This window comes from Diabrotica virgifera, chromosome 7, assembly GCF_917563875.1.
Source record: "Diabrotica virgifera virgifera chromosome 7, PGI_DIABVI_V3a".
NCBI lineage: Eukaryota > Metazoa > Arthropoda > Insecta > Coleoptera > Chrysomelidae > Diabrotica > Diabrotica virgifera.
This window is the reverse complement of record NC_065449.1, coordinates 25,087,551-25,110,365: the sequence shown is the minus strand read 5'-3', so window position 1 is coordinate 25,110,365 and position 22,815 is coordinate 25,087,551. Positions and strand designations below refer to the sequence as shown.

The following is a 22,815-nucleotide window of genomic DNA, read 5'->3' as shown; positions in this document are numbered from 1 at the left end:
GTTTGTGACTATCCAAAGTCCAAAATAACATGTAGACCTGGACAAGTCTTATCAGAATCTGGCATTTGTATATATCCTCAAACACCATCCACAACTCTAAGACCAACTTGTCCATCCGGACAAATCCCATCCTTATCCGGTAGGTCTTGCGAATTTCCAAAAACACCTCGTCCAACACCTCCAACAGTCTCAACAAAACGTCCATATTGTCCGTTTGGAACCAGATTATCCCCAAGTACAAACAAATGTGAACCTATCCAACAAACTACAGGATACACTTACCCAACACCGTCAATAACATTCCCAACCTCAACACCTATTCCAAGGTGTAAACCTGGACAAAGCCTATCACCAACAGGGATTTGTGTATACCCAGGTAAACCTACACCAGCCCCTACTTGCAAGCCAGGTCAAATTAAATCTAGCACAGGAGTCTGCGAATACCCTCCAAAGACACCATGTTCTCCTGGCCAATTTTTATCAGAAAATGGAGATTGCATATATCCCTCTTCATCTACTCTTAGACCGCAAACTAGTTGCCTACCAGGGCAAATTTTAACACCTTCGGGAATTTGTGACTATCCAAAGTCCCAAATAACCTGTAGACCTGGACAAGTCTTATCAGAATCTGGCATTTGTATATATCCTCAAACACCATCTACAACTCTAAGACCAACTTGTCCGCCCGGACAAATCCCATCCTTATCGGGTAGGTCTTGCGAATTTCCAAAAACACCTCGTCCGACACCCCCAACACAACGTCCATATTGTCCGTTTGGAACTAGATTATCTCCAAGTACAAACAAATGTGAACCTATCCAACAAACTACAGGATACACTTACCCAACAACATCAATAACATTCCCAACCTCCACACCTAGTCCAAGGTGTAAACCTGGACAAAGCCTATCCCCAACAGGTATCTGTGTATATCCAGGTAAACCTACACCAGCCCCTACTTGTAGGCCAGGTCAAATTAAATCTAGCACCGGAGTCTGCGAATACCCTCCAAAGACACCATGTTCTTCTGGCCAATTTTTATCAGAAAATGGTGATTGCGTATATCCCTCTTCATCTACTCTTAGACCGCAAACTAGTTGCCTACCAGGGCAAATTTTAACACCTTCGGGAATTTGTGACTATCCAAAGTCCCAAAAAACCTGTAGACCTGGACAAGTCTTATCAGAATCTGGCATTTGTATATATCCTCAAACGCCATCTACAACTCTAAGACCAACTTGTCCGCCCGGACAAATCCCATCCTTATCCGGTAGGTCTTGCGAATTTCCAAAAACACCTCGTCCGACACCTCCAACAGTCCCAACACAACGTCCATATTGTCCTTTTGGAACCAGATTATCCCCAAGTACAAACAAATGTGAACCTATCCAGCAAACTACAGGATACACTTACCCAACACCGTCAATAACATTCACAACCTCGACACCTAGTCCAAGGTGTAAACCGGGACAAAGCCTATCCCCAACAGGTATCTGTGTATATCCAGGTAAACCTACACCAGCCCCTACTTGCAGGGCAGGTCAAATTAAATCTAGCACAGGAGTCTGCGAATACCCTCCAAAGACACCATGTTCTCCTGGCCAATTTTTATCAGAAAATGGAGATTGCATATATCCCTCTTCATCTACTCTTAGACCGCAAACTAGTTGCCTGCCAGGGCAAATTTTAACACCTTTGGGAATTTGTGACTATCCAAAGTCCAAAATAACCTGTAGACCTGGACAAGTGTTATCAGAATCTGGCATTTGTATATATCCTCAAACACCATCTACTACTCTAAGACCAACTTGTCCGCCCGGACAAATCCCATCCTTATCCGGTAGGTACTGCGAATTTCCAAAAACACCTCGTCCGACACCCCCAACACAACGTCCAAATTGTCCGTTTGGAACTAGATTATCTCCAAGTACAAACAAATGTGAACCTATCCAACAAACTACAGGATACACTTATCCAACACCGTCAATAACATTCCCAACCTCCACACCTAGTCCAAGGTGTAAACCTGGACAAAGCCTATCCCCAACAGGTATCTGTGTATATCCAGGTAAACCTACACCAGCCCTTAGTTGCAGGCCAGGTCAAATTAAATCTAGCACAGGAGTGTGTGAATACCCTCCAAAGACACCATGTTCTCCTGGCAAATTTTTATCAGAAAATGGCGATTGCGTATATCCCTCTTCATCTACTTTTAGACCTCAAACTAGTTGCCTACCAGGGCAAATTCTAACGCCTTCGGGAGTTTGTGACTATCCAAAGTCCAAAATAACATGTAGACCTGGACAAGTCTTATCAGAATCTGGCATTTGTATATATCCTCAAACAACATCTACAACTCTAAGACCAACTTGTCCACCCGGACAAATCCCATCCTTATCCGGTAGGTCTTGCGAATTTCCAAAAACACCTCGTCCAACACCTCCAACAGTCTCAACACAACGTCCATATTGTCCGTTTGGAACCAGACTATCCCCAAGTACAAACAAATGTGAACCTATCCAACAAACTACAGGATACACTTACCCAACACCGTCAATAACATTCCCAACCTCCACACCTAGTCCAAGTTGTAAACCTGGACAAAGCCTATCCCCAACAGGTATCTGTGTATATCCAGGTAAACCTACACCAGCCCCTACTTGCAGGCCAGGTCAAATTAAATCTAGCACAGGATTCTGCGAATACCCTCCAAAGACACCATGTTCTCCTGGCCAATTTTTATCAAAAAATGGAGATTGCGTATATCCCTCTTCATCTACTCTTAGACCGCAAACTAGTTGCCTACCAGGGCAAATTTTAACACCTTCTGGAGTTTGTGACTATCCAAAGTCCAAAATAACCTGTAGACCTGGACAAGTCTTATCAGAATCTGGCATTTGTATATATCCTCAAACGCCATCTACAACTCTAAGACCAACTTGTCCGCCCGGACAAATCCCATCCTTATCCGGTAGGTCTTGCGAATTTCCAAAAACACCTCGTCCGACACCTCCAACAGTCCCAACACAACGTCTATATTGTCCTTTTGGAACCAGATTATCCCCAAGTACAAACAAGTGTGAACCTATCCAGCAAACTACAGGATACACTTACCCAACACCGTCAATACCAGTCCCAACCTCAACACCTAGTCCAAGGTGTAAACCTGGACAAAGCGTATCCCCAACAGGTATTTGTGTATACCCAGGTAAACCTACACCAGCCCCTACTTGCAGGCCAGGTCAAATTAAATCTAGCACCGGAGTCTGCGAAGACCCATCAAAGACACCATGTTCTCCTGGCCAATTTTTATCAGACAATGGAGATTGCGTGTATCCCTCTTCATCTACTCATAGACCGCAAACTAATTGCCTACCAGGGCAAATATTAACACCTTCGGGAGCTTGTGAATATACAAAGTCCAAACTAACCTGTAGACCTGGACAAGTCTTATCAGAGTCTGGCATTTGTATATATCCTCACACACCATCCACAACTGTGAGACCAACTTGTCCACCCGGACAAATCCTATCCTTATCCGGTATGTCTTGCGAATTTCCAAAAACACCTCGTCCAACACCTCCAACAGTCTCAACACAACGTCCATATTGTCCGTTTGGAACTAGATTATCTCCAAGTACAAACAAATGTGAACCTATCCAACAAACTGCAGGATACACTTATCCAACACCGTCAGCAACATTCCCAACCTCAACACCTAGTCCAAGGTGTAAACCTGGACAAAGCCTATCCCCAACAGGTATTTGTATATACCCAGGTAAACCTACACCAACCCCTACTTGCAGGCCAGGTCAAATTAAATCTAGCACCGGAGTCTGCGAATACCTTCGAAAGACACAATGTTCTCCTGGCCAATTTTTATCAGAAAATGGAGATTGCGTATATCCCTCGTCATCTACTCTTAGACCGCAAACTGGTTGCATACCAGGGCAAATTTTAACACCTTCGGGGGTTTGTGACTATCCAAGGTCCAAAATAACCTGTAGACCTGGACAAGTTTTATCAGAATCTGGCATTTGTATATATCCTCAAACACCATCTACAACTCTAAGACCAACTTGTCCACCCGGACAAATTCTATCCTTATCCGGTAGGTCTTGCGAATTTACAAAAACATCTCGTCCAACACCTCCAACAGTCTCAACACAACGTCCATATTGTCCGTTTGGAACCAGATTATCCCCAAGTACAAACAAATGTGAACCTGTCCAACAAACTATAGGATACACTTACCCAACACCGTCAATAACATTCCCAACCTCAGCACCTAGTCCAAGGTGTAAACCTGGACAAAGCCTATCCCCAACAGGTATCTGTGTATATCCAGGTAAACCTACACCAGCCCCTACTTGCAAGCCAGGTCAAATTATAACTATCACCGGAGTCTGCGAATACCCATCAAAGACACCTTGTTCCCCTGGCCAATTTTTATCAGACAATGGAGAATGTGTGTATCCCTCTTCATCTACACCTAAGCCGCAAATCACTTGCCTACCAGGGCAAATTTTGACCCCTTCGGGAGTTTGTCAATTTAGTCCAAAGTCCAAAATAACCTGTAGGCCTGGACAGGTTTTGTCAGAATCTGGTATTTGCGTATATCCTCAAACGCCAACAACTACATCAAGAACAACGTGCCCACCTGGGCAAGTTCTATCCTTGTCTGGTAGTGGTTGCGAGATTCCAAAAACGTCTCGTCCGACTATTCCAACCGTCTCCACACTACGTCCACAGTGTCCTTTCGGAACAATACTCTCTCCTAGTACAAAAAAATGTGAACGTATTCAACAAACTACAGGGTATATCTACCCAACTCCGTCAGTAACATTTCCCACCCCAACACGATGCCCTACAGGTCAAATAAAAAACCCGTTAGGGAAATGTGAACCTGAGCCTCTAAATTGTCCTTCTGGTTATATTAAAACTAATTTTGGTAGATGTGAGCCTATCGGAGCTACTGTAGATTGTCCTCTAGGTTATGAAAAAAGTGCTGAAGGGAATTGCGTACGTTCCAAATCCACACCTTGTCCTTCTGGTACATTTAGAACGCCTTTTGGTGAATGTAGAACCAAGAAATGCCCAATCGGTAGTTCTCTATCACCAAATGGCCAATGCACTTATCCTAATCCTACAGGCCAACCTACAGACACGAACACCCATAATATTCCATCTTATCCTACTGAACAACCTTACAGGCCTCCCACGACCGATGATGGTTACCACTATGACAGACCTTCTCCACCCTTTGAGCTACCTGGCACTGATAGCTCTGTAACTATTCCCGGACCAACAACCGAACATGAAGGTGAGTCGAATATAACTTTTTTAACTTATTTTATTAAGGCCATCGGTACATAATTCGAAAATATTTTACGGCTATCCCTACTTTTTCTGTCTTTACACGGCAAATTACGTGTAGTAAAATTCACACTGGTATGGATATGTAAACATTACTAGAATGTCATTCTACTTGACAATGTCATCATTAACTTTAAAGAGATGGCTTTTGCATGTTCTTGGATAACTGTTATTTGTATAATTGCAAATTATTAATTCAGTTAATAAATGTGATAATTTTTTCACTAACTATGTATTCAGTGATTGTAATAATTTATATGTACAACAAAAACTAAAACTCAATCGAGAAAAGAGGAAAAGTGTTTTTTAATAATATATTGTCACTATGGAACGCTTACAATTTTGAACATCTTTAACAACAAAATACTTGGATCACAGAAATATCCTGATGTATTCTCTGCTTGGATCTCTCATAAATAATAAACAATAAATAACTTTTTATTAAGTTCACGTCTTAAATCAATTATTTATCAAATACACTATCAATATTATTTAATCACAACTCAAAATATTCCCAATGCCATGTCAAATATTTAAAGCTATCACTGTCTTGTCATCATATTCTATTTGACTCAGTGCGTTGTATGACAAAGATAGCGAATATTCGATTTGAAAAATATTACCACGGACATGGTGTTCATTTTTTTCGAATCCTGAAAAGACTAATACATATTTTTAAAAAATTTAAACTCAGAATAAAAGACTAAATTACTATCGAGGGCCGAAAGTCCCTTAGAATAAATAAATAGTTTCTTTTGAATGAGATATTTGAAATTAAAAATCACACTACATTTTCTTTTAGTTTTTCACCTCTGTAACTTATTAAAATAAACATTACAGAAGTTCTCAGGGACTTTAAGCCCTCGCTAATAAAGTAATCTTTCATTCTGCGTTTAGATTTTTCAAAAATACTTATTAGCTTTCTCAGGATTTGAAAAAAATTAATCCCCATTTGAATAGCATTGTAGCCGAAAATATAGTCCGTCCGCTATAACTTTTCCCATGCGGTACGATTCATTTTCAATCAAATTAAGTCAAAACATAAATTAAAACGAACGTTGATGTGTATATACATTTTGTATACTGTATACTATATACTACACACATCGGCGTACGTTTCACTTTCTGTTTTGACTTAATTTGATTGAAAATGAATCGTACCGCATGGGAAAAGTTATAGCGGATGGACTATACGTACCCATCCCCTTAAGGACTAGTGAATTTGTGAATTAGTGAAAGTATCATAAAACTGTATAAATTATTTTTCTTAAGAGGCCACATCAGCGCGTCATCAATATTAGTTCGGGAGATAGTATCACACACTGGCGAAGCGTTCATGTAACCACTGTCACTATTGGTAATAGTTAAAAATCTTGCAAAAAAATATTTTATGACTACTGTGAAATACTGTGAAGAATACCTGAGTCGTTCTCAATATGGTTTTAGAAAAGGTACAGGCACCAGAGAAGCAATTATGGGATTGACATTAATGGCAGAAAGGTATCTCGAGGTTCAAAAACAGCTGTATGTGTGCTTTGTCGATTATAGAAAGGCCTTCGACCGCATTAGACACGAAACATTGATTGAGGTGCTAAAAGAAGTAGGTCTGAACGGACACGACATAGCTATAATAAGCAATACATACTGGAACCACACAGGATGTGTTCGAACACACAACGGAAATACCAATTATGTAAACATAGAACGAGCAGTGCGTCAAGGGTGCATTCTGTCCCCTCTACTATTTAACGTCTATGCAACATATCATCAGAGCTTCTCTTGAAGATCGCCCTGAAGGTGCCAGAGTCAATGGAATTATCATTAACAATGTAAGATATGCCGATGACACCGTAGTATTAGCAGAAACAGAAGACCAACTAAAAATATTGATGAACATACTATCAGAAGAAAGTCACAGACTGGGCTTGGATATTAATCTTTCCAAAACCAAAATTATGGTATTCCACAAGAACCCCCATGAACAAATTACACCCAACATACAAATCAACGGTATCATCCTTCAGAGTTCCCAAAGCTTCATATACCTGGGCAGAGAGCTAAATAGTCAGCTAGACCACTCAAAAGAAATTAGAAGACGCATTGAAATAGCAAGATCTGGCTTCATGAACATGCGTAAAATGCTCTGTAACCCCAAGCTACCAGTCACAATAAGATTGAGAACACTAAAGTGTGATGTGTGGTCTCTATTACTATATGGCTGTGAGACCTGGACATTAAAACAGTATGACGTCAACAAACTGAATTCATTCGAAATGTGAATGTACCGCCGAATGCTAAGAATAAGCTGGACCAGCAAAACTACAAATGAAGAAGTACTGGAAATAATGAACACACATCCTCATCTGGTCAACACAATCAAAATTAGAAATACGTCATATCTAGGAACATAATGCGCCATAGGGAATTTGAGCAGCTCCAGGTAATATTAGAAGGCAAAATCGAAGGTAAAAGGGGTATAGGAAGAAAGAAAAACTCCTGGCTCCGAAACATCAGAGATTGGGCCCACACAACAGGGAATGACTTAATCCATCAAGCCCAGAACAGAGAGAAATTTGCCATATTGATCGCCAACCTCAATAGAGAAGGCACTTAGGAGGAGGAGGAGGAGGACTGTGAAATAATTCCATTTTATTTTTTTTCCAATAGAAATATGAGTGTTAATAGCAATTCACTAAAAAGCCAACTAGACGCACGAAAATATTGGCGAATTTATGCGACTCGGTTGCAGGTTAGTTGTTACCACTTTTAAATGTGGATACACCATGATGGTCTATCGGCTATCGGTCGGAGACGGCTCGTGTCTGAAAATTTTGAAAGGCGAAGGCGTGGGAGCGCTGTGGATATTAGTAGGCTTGTTACCACTTTTTGGAATGGTTACAATGGTTACTTACCTATTACAGTGTGCTTGCAATTAAACATGGATGAGTGTCGTTGACGACATTTTTTTGGAAATTTTTGACACTATGATTATCCAACTTAAAAATAGGTTTTGAAGAGAAGTTTTTCAGCAATGAAACGGATTAAAACATGCCAAACAAATACAAATACCCAATTGCAAGATCGAATGTCGTCATTTTCTTTAATTTCAATTGAGTAACGCTTTTAAATGGATTAATGACAGAACCCTCTCTCGATGATTCTGTTATTAACATTTTTCCAGATAAAATAAACAAAAACTTATATTTGCGAGGTTCTTTTAAAAGATTTTTTACATCTGTATTTGGTAAGACTTTAGAAAAAGTCACGCGTCGCCACTGGTATCACACCCATTTTCGAAAGTTCTGCGAAACTTTGGCAACCGTGCGTCGGCGGTATTTGACACTATCTAAGATGAAGGCTCAATATTGTGACAAAATATACTCATAGGCACGCTAAATGGAAGTAACAATTTTATTATTAGTAAATAAATATTTATAAAAATAAACCAAAATAAAATAAACCGAACTCTACTTATAAGTTTTACTATAAACGTATATATCAAATAATTTAGTCGTTAGAAATAACCGACAGATTGAAGCAAGTTCGAAAATATTGTCGCCAATGAATATACAGTAGCCGCCACCCTACTAGGATCCTTCACTCGTTGAAATGTTTATCTGAAGTTGACAATTAGCAGATCAGCTGTATATGACGTAAATGACAACTATAAAGTTGTCATTTTGTTAAACCCGGTTTTTAATGAACTTTTGTTGGAAGTCCTCACTTTATTTTCGTTTGATAAATTTTTCCCATTTTTTTTTTAAACTATTGATGATATTTCTAGAAGAAAAAATTATCCTAAAACTTTATATACTCGCATTAAAATTCGAAATATTTTTCCGTAAAATATACTTACCTATAAAACTCACAATAATTAATAATACCTAATCTATTTTTTCAAATATAGTCCGACAACTTAGTTATATTACACAAAAATATAATAAATTAATTATAAACAAACACTACTTCCCTATGGATCAACACTAACGAATTCCAATATCTTAGAAAATAATAGGTTACTGCACTGAACAGATATCGATACAGATAACAGAACCGATAAGAGAATCGTGCCATTACACTTAGAAAACCGACGCAGGTTTATCAAAATGTCAGTGACATTTTATTACTCTATGTTGCAAGTATAATTTTAGTAGTTCCAATGTGATAAAAAAAAGTTTATTTGAAGAAAGCTTATTTTTTTTCTTCTTAATGGCGGCACAGGCTCGTTTTATAATATTTTATTTACGTATGAAGTAATTTCCACATATTAAAATATTTCTCAAATTGGGCTCTGTACCGCCATTCTTATTACGAATATGTGTGCCAAATTCTCAACAAAATATTCAAAATTAAAGCTAAAATTTTGGAACGCGTTTTCCGTTATGATGACCCGCTGATGTAGCCTTTTAATAAAGTATCTAATATTTTTGTCAATTGTGCGAAAAATTTAATTACTGATTAAGTAGTAAAAATTTCAAGTAAGGATATTTGAATCGTCAACGTAAAATAACACGTCAAATAGATGGAAGAGTCAATTTTCTCCAATTAGAGGGAGACCGTTATACAAATGTAAACATTTTATTTTTTGTAATTATAAAAGTAATATATTTCTATTAACCTTTTTAACATCGGTTTTTAATAAATTCCTTTCAAACTATATTCAAATTTTATTTTTGAACATCTAATTTATTTTCTATAATAATTAAAGTTACTATCAAATAATATTTATATTTTATTAATAATTTAATATTAGTTTGACTTTGTAGGTTCTGTCAGAAGTAAGCAATGCATTTTTTGTTGGTACGTTAGCAGGTGGCATTAGGAGCAAACAAAATATTTTTTTGGATTATTATAATTTAACATAGTTTGTTTAAAGTCTAAATAATAAATAAATAATAAAATTCTTTTGTCCAGTGTTAAAAATCATATTTTTTATAGTTTTTTTTTTTGTTTTTTTTTTCATTTTGCATTTTTTATTTTTTACAATATTATTTATTTTTTTATAATATTATAATATTATCTGCAACATTTCCAATAAAATTATAATTTTCTAACACATTATAATATGTCATAAATAATAGTTTTCAGAATGATAGAGTGCAAGTAAGGAATATAGTGGACGGTAAGATTTATAGGCTTTGGTATTTCGGCTTTAAGCTATAGTGCGGCGGCTGATTTTTTCTGGTTATTAGATATGTAATTAAAATATTTATTTTTTAATTAGACACATACCGTTAAAGCAGAACATATCGTATGTGCTAAAATTAATTTTGGCAATTTTTATTAACATTTAACATTACAAAGACCCTCCCCCTTACTGCATGCTTGCATTGATAAATGATGTAGAATAGCCTTTATAATTATTGTTAGAATTATTCTTATTGTTAGAATTATTATTGACACTAAAAAAACGTTATAAAAACATAGTTAAATCTAAAATTAACGTAAATATATAGTTCAAAATTTTTAAAATTAAAAGCTTACACCCTAGCAAAGAACTTCTTCCCAACTAAAATTTAAAATGACACAGACAATTCACTTTTTTCGAACTGGTCGCAAACAAAAAGGGTTTCTTTTTTGTTTAAACTGGTCGTTCTAAACAAAAAACTATATATAAAACTACTATATCTCTTACTTATGCTATACCAGTAGTAACGTGGATAATAGGGATAGTCGGTACTTTCCATTCTCAGTTATGTCAAGTATTATTGTTTTTATTTAAGGTATGGATTCCAAAATCAAAGAATCAATACGGTTACCCGATCACAAAGAAGAAAACGCTGAATCTTCCAAAACTAACAACGTCTTAATAAAACCTACTACCGAAGGTTCTACGAAAGGAGGAACCAGACCTGTTAAGACACCTACTAGGAGACCTCTACCAGACAACGGAGGAGACGAAGTCCAAGCCCCAGCAGGTTGTGCTGCCGCCTTGAAATGTGTCCAAGAGATTTATTGTACAGCTGAAGGAGTGGTCTCACCGGTGCCTGTTGTTCTTACCAAAGATCAAGAATTATTACGAGTCCCGACAACCGTAAGATTAATTTGTTTTAAGGTTTTCGGTTTAAAGATTGTAAAATACAAGATTTCCCGATGAAATTGTACTTGAATTAATCAATCTGGTTAAAAATCAAGAATGAGTCCCTAACTCGAGATTTGAGTCGAATATTTATATGCAGTATTTGTATTTGCGGGCCATAAATCATCGAGGGTACACTGTGATGGGCAAAGTCTGCATACTCTCAGGTGCTCCACGTTCTGTATTTCCCCACATTCACAAAGTGCGTCGTTATTTGTTTTTATGCCCCATTTAGTGAGGTTCTGTTTTACAGCGGCAACAACGATGCGTATGCTACTGAGTGTCCGCCAGGTTCTCCAGTCCAGATTCATTCCATTAGATCGTTTTGGATGAAGGGGGAACAGTTCGGGTGGTTCGATGCTGACATTTCTCAGAAACCTTTTCCTTGATTTAAGTCGGCTGGTTCCTGGCGGTTCGCCAAACCCGTATAATTGGTGCCTTTCATCGAAAGTTTCCCTGAACGTCTCCACTTATTGTGAGGCGCATCTACGGTCGTCTGGTGATGCGAATACAGCTGCCCGGTACAGTAGGTCTAGAGGGGTAGGCTTCATACAACCGGTAGATATTCTAAATGTTTCATTTAACGCCGTGGTGACTTATTGGGCGTGTCTAGATCTACCTCAGCGGGGACAAGCACAGCTCCCTGTTGAGAAACATAAGGCCTCAGCTGTTGACTTTAAGACCTGGGGTTTGCACAACACTTGCTCCCTACACGTTTCCGGAGAAGGTTGTTTCTCGTAGAAACTTTTGTGTTCTACACTGACAGTGGAATTTATATGTTAGTGACCGGTTTAGTATCACTCCAAGGTATTTGGGCCAATCAGTATATTCCAAGCGTTGTCCCTCCCAAGATACATTCAGTTTTACATGCGCCAAATGGTTGTTATGTACAAAACAAGTAATTCACGTAGATAATGAATCTCTTATCCAAGTTGTCCTGATGGAAATCAATTTTCTTGTTCTTCTTCCTAAACTTTTCTCTGTTCAGGGTCGCTGCTCCTTACTTTTCCTCGCCATTTATTTCTATCCATCTTGCCTTTTTCACCTAAACCTTTTCCCCTAAGTCCTCTGTCACACAGTTCTTTCATCTTCTTTTCAATTTTCCTGTATCTGTCCTTCCATCCACTTTTAACTGCTCTATCCTTTGTCTCATATAGTTTTCATTTTTACCTCCGAAGTGACCAAACCATTGCAGTCTTTATTCTTGATTTTGTTTGAGAATGTAACTACACTGGGTTTTCCCTAATCAAGTCCTTCCTGTTCTGTTAAGTAAGTAAAAGGGTTCTTGCACTTTCTCAGGTTTATTGAACTCAATACAATACAGTCAGTAGAAGAGATGAGATCTCCCATCGGCCATCCGCGTTGACGTATCAGTGCCTTACTTCACAACTTACAGGGTTGCCAGATTGTGCCGATAGTACATCTCCCTCTTTACAAAAACAAATTTTCATGAAATTAAATAATCTTTCAGATAAGCTGGCCGTCGAGATATCCTTTTCGGACGAGAAGAATCCTGTTCCATATTAGAACAGTTATTTTCTGTATTTGGAACTGTTAGCACAATATTGTTATCATTACACAACTCACTGTTTCCCGCACAATCCTTCCGACTCGCACAATCTTCCCACCTACCTTCTTTACTATTAAAATTAGAATCAGAAGTGGGCAGAGGCAGTGCTGGAGTAAATTCAGGTTCAAAGTAGTATGGTGCTGGAATGAGGTCATGACGGTTTCGTCTGTAATTTCCAGACTTGGTTTTTACTATATAAGATCTTGGTTCGTTTAAAATGGATAAAATTTTTCCGTACAACCTCAAATCAATTACCCAAACACTGTCTCCTATAGATAAATCTGACAAAGTCCTGGCCCTATGTCTTTTATTAAACTGGAAGGCTGATTTTTCTTTCGCTCTATTCTCTCTTTCTACCACCGAATCAGTATTAACGGGATTATTTAACAATTCTGGAATTACGGGTAAGGGAGATCTCAATTTACGATTCATTAGTAGTTCGGAAGGCGAAAATCCACATTCAAGGGGTGTGGTACGATAAGCTAATAAAGCTAGACTAAGGTCTTCATTTTTCTTAAGGAGATTTTTTGCTATTTTAACTGCAGCCTCTATGCATCCATTGGATTGAGGGAAATAAGGGCTACTAGTAATATGTCTGAAATCATATTGAGAAGCAAATATTCTAAATTGAGTACTGAATTGAGGCCCATTATCTGAACGCACTATCTCTGGAATCCCATACCGACTAAAAAGTTCTTTAAGTTTGGATATTATTACCAATTCAGTCATAGTGGTTAATTTAAATATCTCAAAGAAACCGGAATAATAGTCAGTAACAATTAAGTACCAGCAGTTATGTTTAAAAAGGTCCAAAGAAACTTTCTGCCATGGGCGCTCAGGAAAAGGATCCCTTATAAGGGGCTCTACCGGATTTGTTCTATGTTCTATACATATAGGACAATTTCTAACTAAATTTTCGATCTGAGTGGATAGACCCAACCACCATATTGAAGCTTTTGCTCTCGCTCTACATTTTACAATCCCTAAATGACCTTGGTGGAGATATTCTAAACACCGAAATTGTAGACATCTAGGGATAAATAATCGGGAATTTCTCAATAATAGATTATCGCTAAAAGACAACTCCAACCTATAATTATAATAAGGCTTTAAGCATTCCTCTAATTTATTTTGTTCAGGCCAACCCGACGTACAATATTCTCTTAATTTTAAACAAATGGGATCTTTTCTCTGTTCTTCCTTAATTTCTTCAATAAAATACGGCTTTACTTGAACCGAACTAACTATAAGATGAACATGAGCTTCTACTTCGCTTGATAATTCGTCTTCAATTGGGTCACTGCTATTCTCATCGAACCGACGTGAAAGAGCATCCGCTACAACCAGCTCTTTGCCTGGAGTATAATGAACCTCATAATCATATCTCATCAATCTAATTCTGAGTCTTTGCAAGCGAGGTGTGAGCTCATCGATCGGTTTTGATTTTAGTACTTGGACCAACGGTTTGTGGTCAGTCTCTAAAACAATCGGTATCCCAGTGATATATTCTTGAAACTTATCAGCAGCCCATGTCAGAGCTAGGGCTTCCCGCTCTATTTGGGCATATCTTTTTTCAGTGGAAGAAAGCAAACGAGAAGCATAGGCAACAATTTCCTTTTTACCCTCATTAAACTGAATCAAACATGCTCCCAATCCAAATGATGAGGCATCCGCTGAAACTGCTATTTGTTTGGTAGGGTCAAAGTAAGCTAAACATGGACTTTTTTGTAGTAATTCCTTAACTCTTACAAAGGCTTGTTTCTGCGGACTGTCCCAGATAAATGTGACACTCTTTTTCAGTAATGACGTAAGGGGCTCTAGGATTTCAGAGCGATTAGGTATAAATCTACATGAAAAATTTATCATACCTAAAAACTGTAGTAATTCTGTTTTATTAGTCGGTTCTGGAAAGTTAACAAATGCTGAAATCCTTTCTGGTGCAATTGACACTCCTTCATTTGAGATTTCGTGACCTAAATACTGGAGTTTTTGAACAGCAATCACACATTTATCTTTATTTAGAGCTATACCTTCAGCTTGTATTCTGGATAATACTTCATCCAGAATTTTGTTGTGTTCTTCTAGTGTTGGAGCATGGATTAAGATATCATCTATGTGACTAATTACACCGTCCAAACCAGCTAATATTTTGTTTAACAATATAGAAAAATATTCGGGGGCACAAGTGATACCGAAGGGAACTCGAGTGAATAGATACCTACCGAAGGGAGTTATGAATGTGGTAAGGGATTGAGACTCTGGGTCTAAACGAATCTGATAAAATCCAGAAGAAGTATCAAGTTTTGAGAAATATTTACTATCTTTTATTCTGGCTAAAATACTTTCAACTTTGTTTATAGGAAAATATGAACGAAGAACAGATTTGTTTAAATGGGTATAATCCACACAGAGTCGAACTTTTTGGCCTTTTTGGACCACAACAATGGGACTGACCCACTCTGTAGGATAATCAACAGGTTCAATTATTTTTAGATTTAATAATCTATCAATTTCTTCTTTTAACGGTTGGAGTAATGGAATAGGAACTGTTCTAGGGACTGATTGTACATAGGGTTTAATGTTGTCTTTTAATTTAATTTCCATTTCTGTTTTAAATGTACCTATATCATTAAATATTGTTGAAAATTTTCTGAAAACTGCCTCTGGATTAAATACATTATTTATATTTTTTACTGTAACATTTTCATGAAATTGTAGAAGTTTTAAGTCTATTATTGATTTCCTTCCTAAAATAGGTTTAGATAAATTTTGTATAACAAACATTTGAGTTTTTGAAATGTCATTATTATGACAGAGGGTAACAGGAAGAGTTCCTACTACCTCCAATTTAATGCCAGATGGACCAGTAACTTTTTGATAAGGCTTACATAAAGTTTTTAATATCTCTTTAGGCATCAGAGAACTAGGAATACATGAAACATCTGCTCCAGAGTCAATTAAAAATTCAAATTTTGTCCGCAGCTCAAACACAAGCACAGAAATCAGCCACTCTCGAGCCTCAATATTATTAATATAAACAGAGCCGACAAAATTCAAATTATTACCCTCTGAATTTATCATAAAATTATCAATTTCTACAGTACTAACCTTATTTTCCCTTTGACCTTTACCAGATAAACAAACTGATGCCCAGTGCCCAAACTTTTTGCACTTATTACACTGAGACCTTCTAGCAGGACATACCTCCCTAGAGTGAGATTGCTGACCACAAAACATACACGTGTCTCCCTGGAAATTCTTTCTTCTGATGTTGTCTGCCTTCTGAAATGATCCGGTGACATTGCCTCGTTCTCTATTTTGGACACCCACTTTTGCTACTTCTTGAGTTGGATGATAACGGTTTTCATTACGCAATTCCAGAGTCTGATTTGCCTGCATTTCTGCTTGTTTTGCAGCAATAATACAATCTTTCAAAGTCAGAGTACCTTGTAGTTGCAAACGTTCGCTAGTTTTTGTATCTGACATTCCTACCACTATGCGATCCCTAATTAGCTCTTCCTTAAAGGTGCTGTAGTCACAATATTCTGCCAACGAATGTAAACTGGTAATAAAGTGTTCTATAGCTTCTCCTGGTTGTTGAATTCGGGAGTTAAACTTAAACCGTTCGAATATTACGTTGCGACGGGGAATAAAGTGATTTTCAAAACTCTGTAACATCTCCGAATAAGTAGCTGGAATTTTCGGAAACTGTAGAACGATTTCTTCGGCCTCATCTCCCATTATATACATAAGAATGTCAATTTTGTCTTTCTCCGGCTTCTGATCTTGTCCCGACACGCTCATGAAACGCTGGAACCTCTTGCGCCACTGGGGCCACATATTTGGCTGTGAAAACGTAAATTTCTCCGATGGATTTACCTGAACAGGCATGTTAATTGTCGTTGAGCCGCTACTAACGTCTAAATCTGTATTTGCCATTGCCATTTTGCTTTGTGTATGATTTCAACACAACGTACATAACCTAGACACTACACATGGAAAAGTTAAACTTCACTAATCATTTTTCTCTCTCTTCACTTGAAATATTAAGTTAATCTGGAAAAGTGCACCAGCTGCCACCATGTTCTGTTAAGTAAGTAAAAGGGTTCTTGCACTTTCTCAGGTTTATTGAACTCAATACAATACAGTCAGTAGAAGAGATGAGATCTCCCATCGGCCATCCGCGTTGACGTATCAGTGCCTTACTTCACAACTTACAGGGTTGCCAGATTGAGCCGATAGTACACTTCCTGATCGTGTTCCTTCTAGTCTTATCTAACATCCACCGTAACATTTCCATTTCGAATACCTCAATCGTCTTTCCTGAATCTTCTTTACAGGCCACACTGCACCGCCGTACACCAACGCAGTTCTCATCACACTCTTGTATATCTTTCCTTTCATCCTGTCTTTCCAGTTAAACCAACCCTCCTGTGTTGTGTGGGCAATTTTTAGATCTAGTGTCCTATGTTCCGTTGGGTAGGAGTCAAGGCAATTATAGTCTCCTATTCGTCCTAGGTTTTCTCCAAGCAATTCTGTGTCTCCAACCATTCGTGTTCCCCAAACCACATATACTAAATTTTCGACCTACTATTCTTAAGTCCTTCCTCATCAATATCCCTTCTACGACCTTCCAACTCCTCCTCCAACATTTCCTTGCTCTTCTCTGCTAACACGAGATCATTAGCAAAGATCATTGACGAAGGTGCTCCCTCCCTTACCTTCTTCGTCAGTACATCCATAAAAAGATTATACAGGCAGGGCTCAGTAAAGAGCCTTCCAACCGTCACTGGAACACTTTCACATACATAACCTTCACGAGCATTACGTACTTCTCAGGAATCCTTAAAGGAAGTGAAAAGCCTTGATGCAAGTCAATCGTCACTGGAAAATTTCCGACACAAGTCCTTACTTGCATATATCCACTTTTGCACATTATTCTGTACATGTTATAATCCCTACTGTAAAGACTGCCCTGTGAGCTGACATGAAAAAAAAAATGATAAACGAAACTGAATCAATTGGCTTCTATAAAAGAGTCAATAAGTATTAACCAGGATGTACAAAAAGGACGTTTTGTCACTAATACAAAATATTTTTAAAGTATGTTTTAAAAGATGTCAAAAAATTAAGGGTAAATTACATTTCAATTTTTAACCATTGGTCTTTGCTTAAAGAGTGTAACTAAAAAAATTATTGGAAAATATTGCATGGATTGCAAATTGTAAATTTGTTCTTTAAAAGTCTATTTTAAATAAAATTTGTGAACAGTATTTTATATCGTCTTAAAACCGAGAACCTTAAAAATTGAACTAAATAATATTTAAACATAGTTACAGGTTTCCTTTATGTAAATACCCTACTCTGCTATGTAGTACTAACATTATTTTAGATTTTAGAGCTCCTTCGTTTTAATAGATAGATACAACATCTTTCAAGTTTGTTTAACAAAATGATATACTAATAATTCTAACAAAGTTTTTAATTTAATTTCCGCACGTTTACATACAACCTTTGTCTAAACATCATACATCATTGATTCCAGCTCCAACTCTAAAAAACATTATCACACCAATATACCAACATACACACCAGTGATGAGTGCGCTAATAACTGGCAAAATAACGGAAAAGACGGAAAACATAATACGTTGCGAAATAAAAAGAGAAAAACTAGTAGAAGTGGGAAATTATCAATAGAAACCTATAAAATTTACATTATGTTGATAGTTTCCCACCTTCAGACGTATTGGAGTCAAACTTTGGCAGTTGCCAAATTCCTCCAATACGTCTAAAAGTGGGAAATTATCAATATAATGTAAATTTATAGGTTTCTTTTGATAATTTCTCACCTCTACTAGTTTTATCTCTATTTATTTCACAACATATTATGTTTTCTGTTTTTTGCGTTACTTTACCTGTTATTAGCGCACTCATAACGTACACTACATATGCTTAATAAACAGTATGTACCTACTACTATGTACCAAAATTATATTTTGTTCGTAGATTTTAGATTTAAAATAGGTTTGTGACTTTTGTGGATACTCTTTATCACCTTTTTTTCGAGACTCGTTTTGGTCGAAGCCTTTTAACGGTTACTTAAACCAAAAATGAATAACCATTTTCGGAGATGTAACCAGAGGTTTCCATTGTTTTCAATCTGGTGGGATGTAGAGTAATATTTTTAGTATTATTTTATGTGCTATTAGATTGAAAACTTAGTCTTTCGATTAGTTAAACCTTTTTAGTCGGTACAAGGGCATCCAGTTCCATCAGTTCCTCATGACTGTTGATATGTTGTATCTTTTCCTTTGGTTTCTTTGGCTGGTTATTTCTGGATCATTCGTGCTGTAATAGAGGTAACGCTAAGGTCTCTTATTTACCATATTTATTATTATAATCTGCCATATTTATTATCATACAAACAGGAAATAGGACTTGCCTGCGCTTTACAAAACAAATTTTAAATTTATGAATATGACAAAAAGAAAAAACAATGACAAACACAGCCAATCCCAGACATACAACCATAAATTGCAATGAGATAGAACAAGTCCAAGAATATATTATCTACTACCTAAGCCAAACTATGAAACTTGACAAACAGAACCAAATTGTGGAAATCACTAGACGAGCAAGACTGAAAAGGATATTACAACAAGAGTTGCCACACTCACATGGAGCTTCGCAAGCCACAATGGTACACAAAACAACCCAACGTTGTAATGCCACAATACAGCGTTGGAGACCTTACCTAGGTAGATCAAGAGGAAGGACAGAGATGAGATGCGTAGATGAAATCAAAAAAATAGCCGGAGCAAATTGGAAGTATGTTGTAAGAAGAAGAAGAAGGACAAAAGAAATTATTGCATGTGTACAGGGAAAAAACCCTTACTGTATAATATAATATGTATCCAAAATATGTATATAATTTAAGCATAATTACGTCGATACAGAATATGTTGTTTCTATAATCACAAACAAAGCGAAGGTTGATTTATGGAGTTTGTTTAGGTAACCTCGCTAGTAAGTAACGATACCCACGTACCGTTTACTTTCAAAGTCCAAAATAAAGATTGATACAAAAGCCCGAAGATAGGTAAAATAGATCATTATAGAGAGTATTAATATAATATATTAATAAAATATATATTAATAATATTATATATTAATAAAAAGCTGTTTTTAAAAATTATATAGGTATCTCTTCTTTTTGTTAAAGTATTACTGTGTTATAAGATGTTAAGTAATTGCAATTTTATCTTGGAAAACTCTTCTTCTAATAACATACGTACCTACCTTATATTATTTGATCAGTATTAAAAGATGGTAAGATGGTTTGGTCTCATAAGTATGCACGTGAACCAACATTATGCACGTGAAGCAATAGTATGCACGTGAAGCATTTTAGATATTTTTGTATATAGAATTTTGAGCTTCTGTAAATAATACACTAAGTTCTTGTTTGTATAAATTGCTTGCATGCAACAGGAAATATTTTTTTGGAAAGTCTGCGAATATGAGAGAATACAACACCTTGATGTTAATATGCAAGATGCGAGAATCATATTCTATAAATCTTTTAAGTATAAAATACAAAAATTGTACATTACTTAATTTGTATAAAAATACTGAAAGAGTTATTCCATTTTGATTTGGTGTGGTGGACAATACGTACTACATTTTTTATATTTATATCTTGTGACTTAATGATCAGTAGAGAATAGTTGGCATGTTAAAACTAACTATGTATAGCATTGCTTTTTGAAAATTCTTGTACTTTTGCTTTTAGGTTTTCTAAAATCATATTCAAAAATTTTGAAATTATCAAAATCTTTTTTTTTTAATTAGTTTTCAAAATATAGTGAAACAAGGAGTTGGTAAGTGTTCCAAGTTTACCAATATGTTAATAGTGAGTAAAAAAACGGATTCTTTTAAAATGTTGTTCCTAACAATTCTACATAATACTACATATATTTCAAAATTTCCTTAATAATAAGGCTCATCGATCATTCCAGATAGTAGTCTTCTAAGACAGTGTGTGCGAGAAAGGGGAACACCGATTTTTACGTCAACGTTTAAGCCTTTGATTATCTTTCATTATTAAGGAATTCTTATCTATTTCAAATTTAATTAATTATTATTATTCAGCTGGATCTTCAATCGATGTTGACCGGGTTACGAGAAAGATTGTTATCAGAATACTTAATAATATAACCAAACTTGTGTACCAAAGTTAAGTAGTATTTATGTATTCACCAACTAAAGGTAAAATACTCGTGAGTGTGTGGTGTTAAATACAATACGTTTAGTTTTGGATTAGATATAGGTCACTGAAGGCAGCACTAAAATCGGCAACATTGCTTATTCCACTATCCACTGTAGAATGACGAATGACGGCGGAGGACGGAGTGAAAATGGCGAGAATCAGGTGCATTAGCGTGAGAAGTGGGAACCGCCTGGTACTCGACTGAGCGCGGTGTTGCCATGTATAGTGTCTATGTCTAATTTAAAACTAAATATGCTATATATGCCATCTATATACTCTTTAAATATACGATTTTTCGTCTATAAAAACGCTTTGCACACCCTAATGTAATCTCCTACCCCATAACACTCCCATCACGTAACTTACGAGTCAGCCAACAATGTATTTTAATCACTAATCATTCATTTACTACTGTAGGTATGCAGAGACATAGAAACTGGTATCTTGGGTAAATGCTGTCGCGATCCCAACTACAAAGATCCATGGCCATCTGCGAACTTAGTCGACGGGGTTGATGACGGTCAGTACAAGGAAGATAACTTCTACGGCCAACACCAACTTGTGAACTCCAATAGACTGGCGAGGAATGCTACCAGAGGAGTAAAAGGAATCAGAAGGCAGACTGTTAAAAAAGTCGAGGATGAGATCAGAGCTGCGCAACCAACTTGCGGAGGAAGGAACTTGGTACGTATGAGTTCATTTTGTATCTGGCCTTTTTGATTTTATATCTGCTAGTTTAGTATTAAAATCTTTAGAAAATTTCTCTTTGTAACTTCCTGCAAATTGTTGTACTTAAAAAAAATAGCAGGAACAAAATGGAAGTATGTTGCTCATAATACACATGGATGGAAGAGTTGCTCAGGACAGAAATCGATAGAAGGCTAAGAAGAAGAAAAAAAGAAAACTACGATGACTATTTAAACGCACTGTCTCTTCCATAGATAAAGAATATATATACTACTCAATAGAATATATATACTATTGGTCTCTTCGTGTCCATTGCTCAGTCACTATAAGTTAAAAAATCTTTTTATATAAGACTAAACAACCATCAGGCCGTGTCCACAAGTTTTGTTGAATACTTGTATTAATATATCTTCCAATAAACCAGCCACTCAGTTAAAAAACAAAACTGACAAAACAAAAATCACATCCATACTTGATAACTTCATAAATTTATGTAAATATTCTTTATTTTAACATTTCTTACATTTTTGTAGAACACAAGTCCAGTAGGACCAGGACCCTTAGATGCCAAATTCGCTGAATATCCATGGCAAGCCATGATTTTGAGAGATACCAACCGCAGCTTACTATGTGGAGGTGCCATCATTGCTAGAGACGCAGTACTCACTGCTGCCCATTGTATTGAAGGGTAAGACTTAAAAATATATTTTTTGTACACATGAGAACATTCAAGAAGAATGTGTATTACAAAGTAACACTAGAAGTTATTGATTATGTCTAAAAATAATTCTTAAAGTTTAACTTTTGACTTTTGTGTAAATAATATTTTTAT

General features: G+C 36.6%; 1 protein-coding gene across 50 annotated transcripts in view; it reads left to right on the top strand.

Moving 5' to 3' along the window:
- The window catches only part of LOC114333086 (mucin-2), a 166,202-nt gene that overhangs the window by 136,617 nt on the left and 6,770 nt on the right, over window positions 1–22,815 (top strand). For 38 of the 50 annotated variants that reach the window (XM_050655462.1, XM_050655464.1, XM_050655481.1 and 35 more), the window contains 4 exons: window positions 1,169–5,323; window positions 11,100–11,410; window positions 21,714–21,980; window positions 22,517–22,671. In XM_050655462.1, the coding sequence (XP_050511419.1) occupies window positions 1,169–5,323; window positions 11,100–11,410; window positions 21,714–21,980; window positions 22,517–22,671 (4,888 nt within the window). Of the gene's footprint in view, window positions 1–409; window positions 588–607; window positions 971–1,168; window positions 5,324–11,099; window positions 11,411–21,713; window positions 21,981–22,516; window positions 22,672–22,815 lie in introns of all 50 variants that reach the window. The other 12 variants (XM_050655485.1, XM_050655474.1, XM_050655508.1 and 9 more) reach the window with 11 other exon arrangements.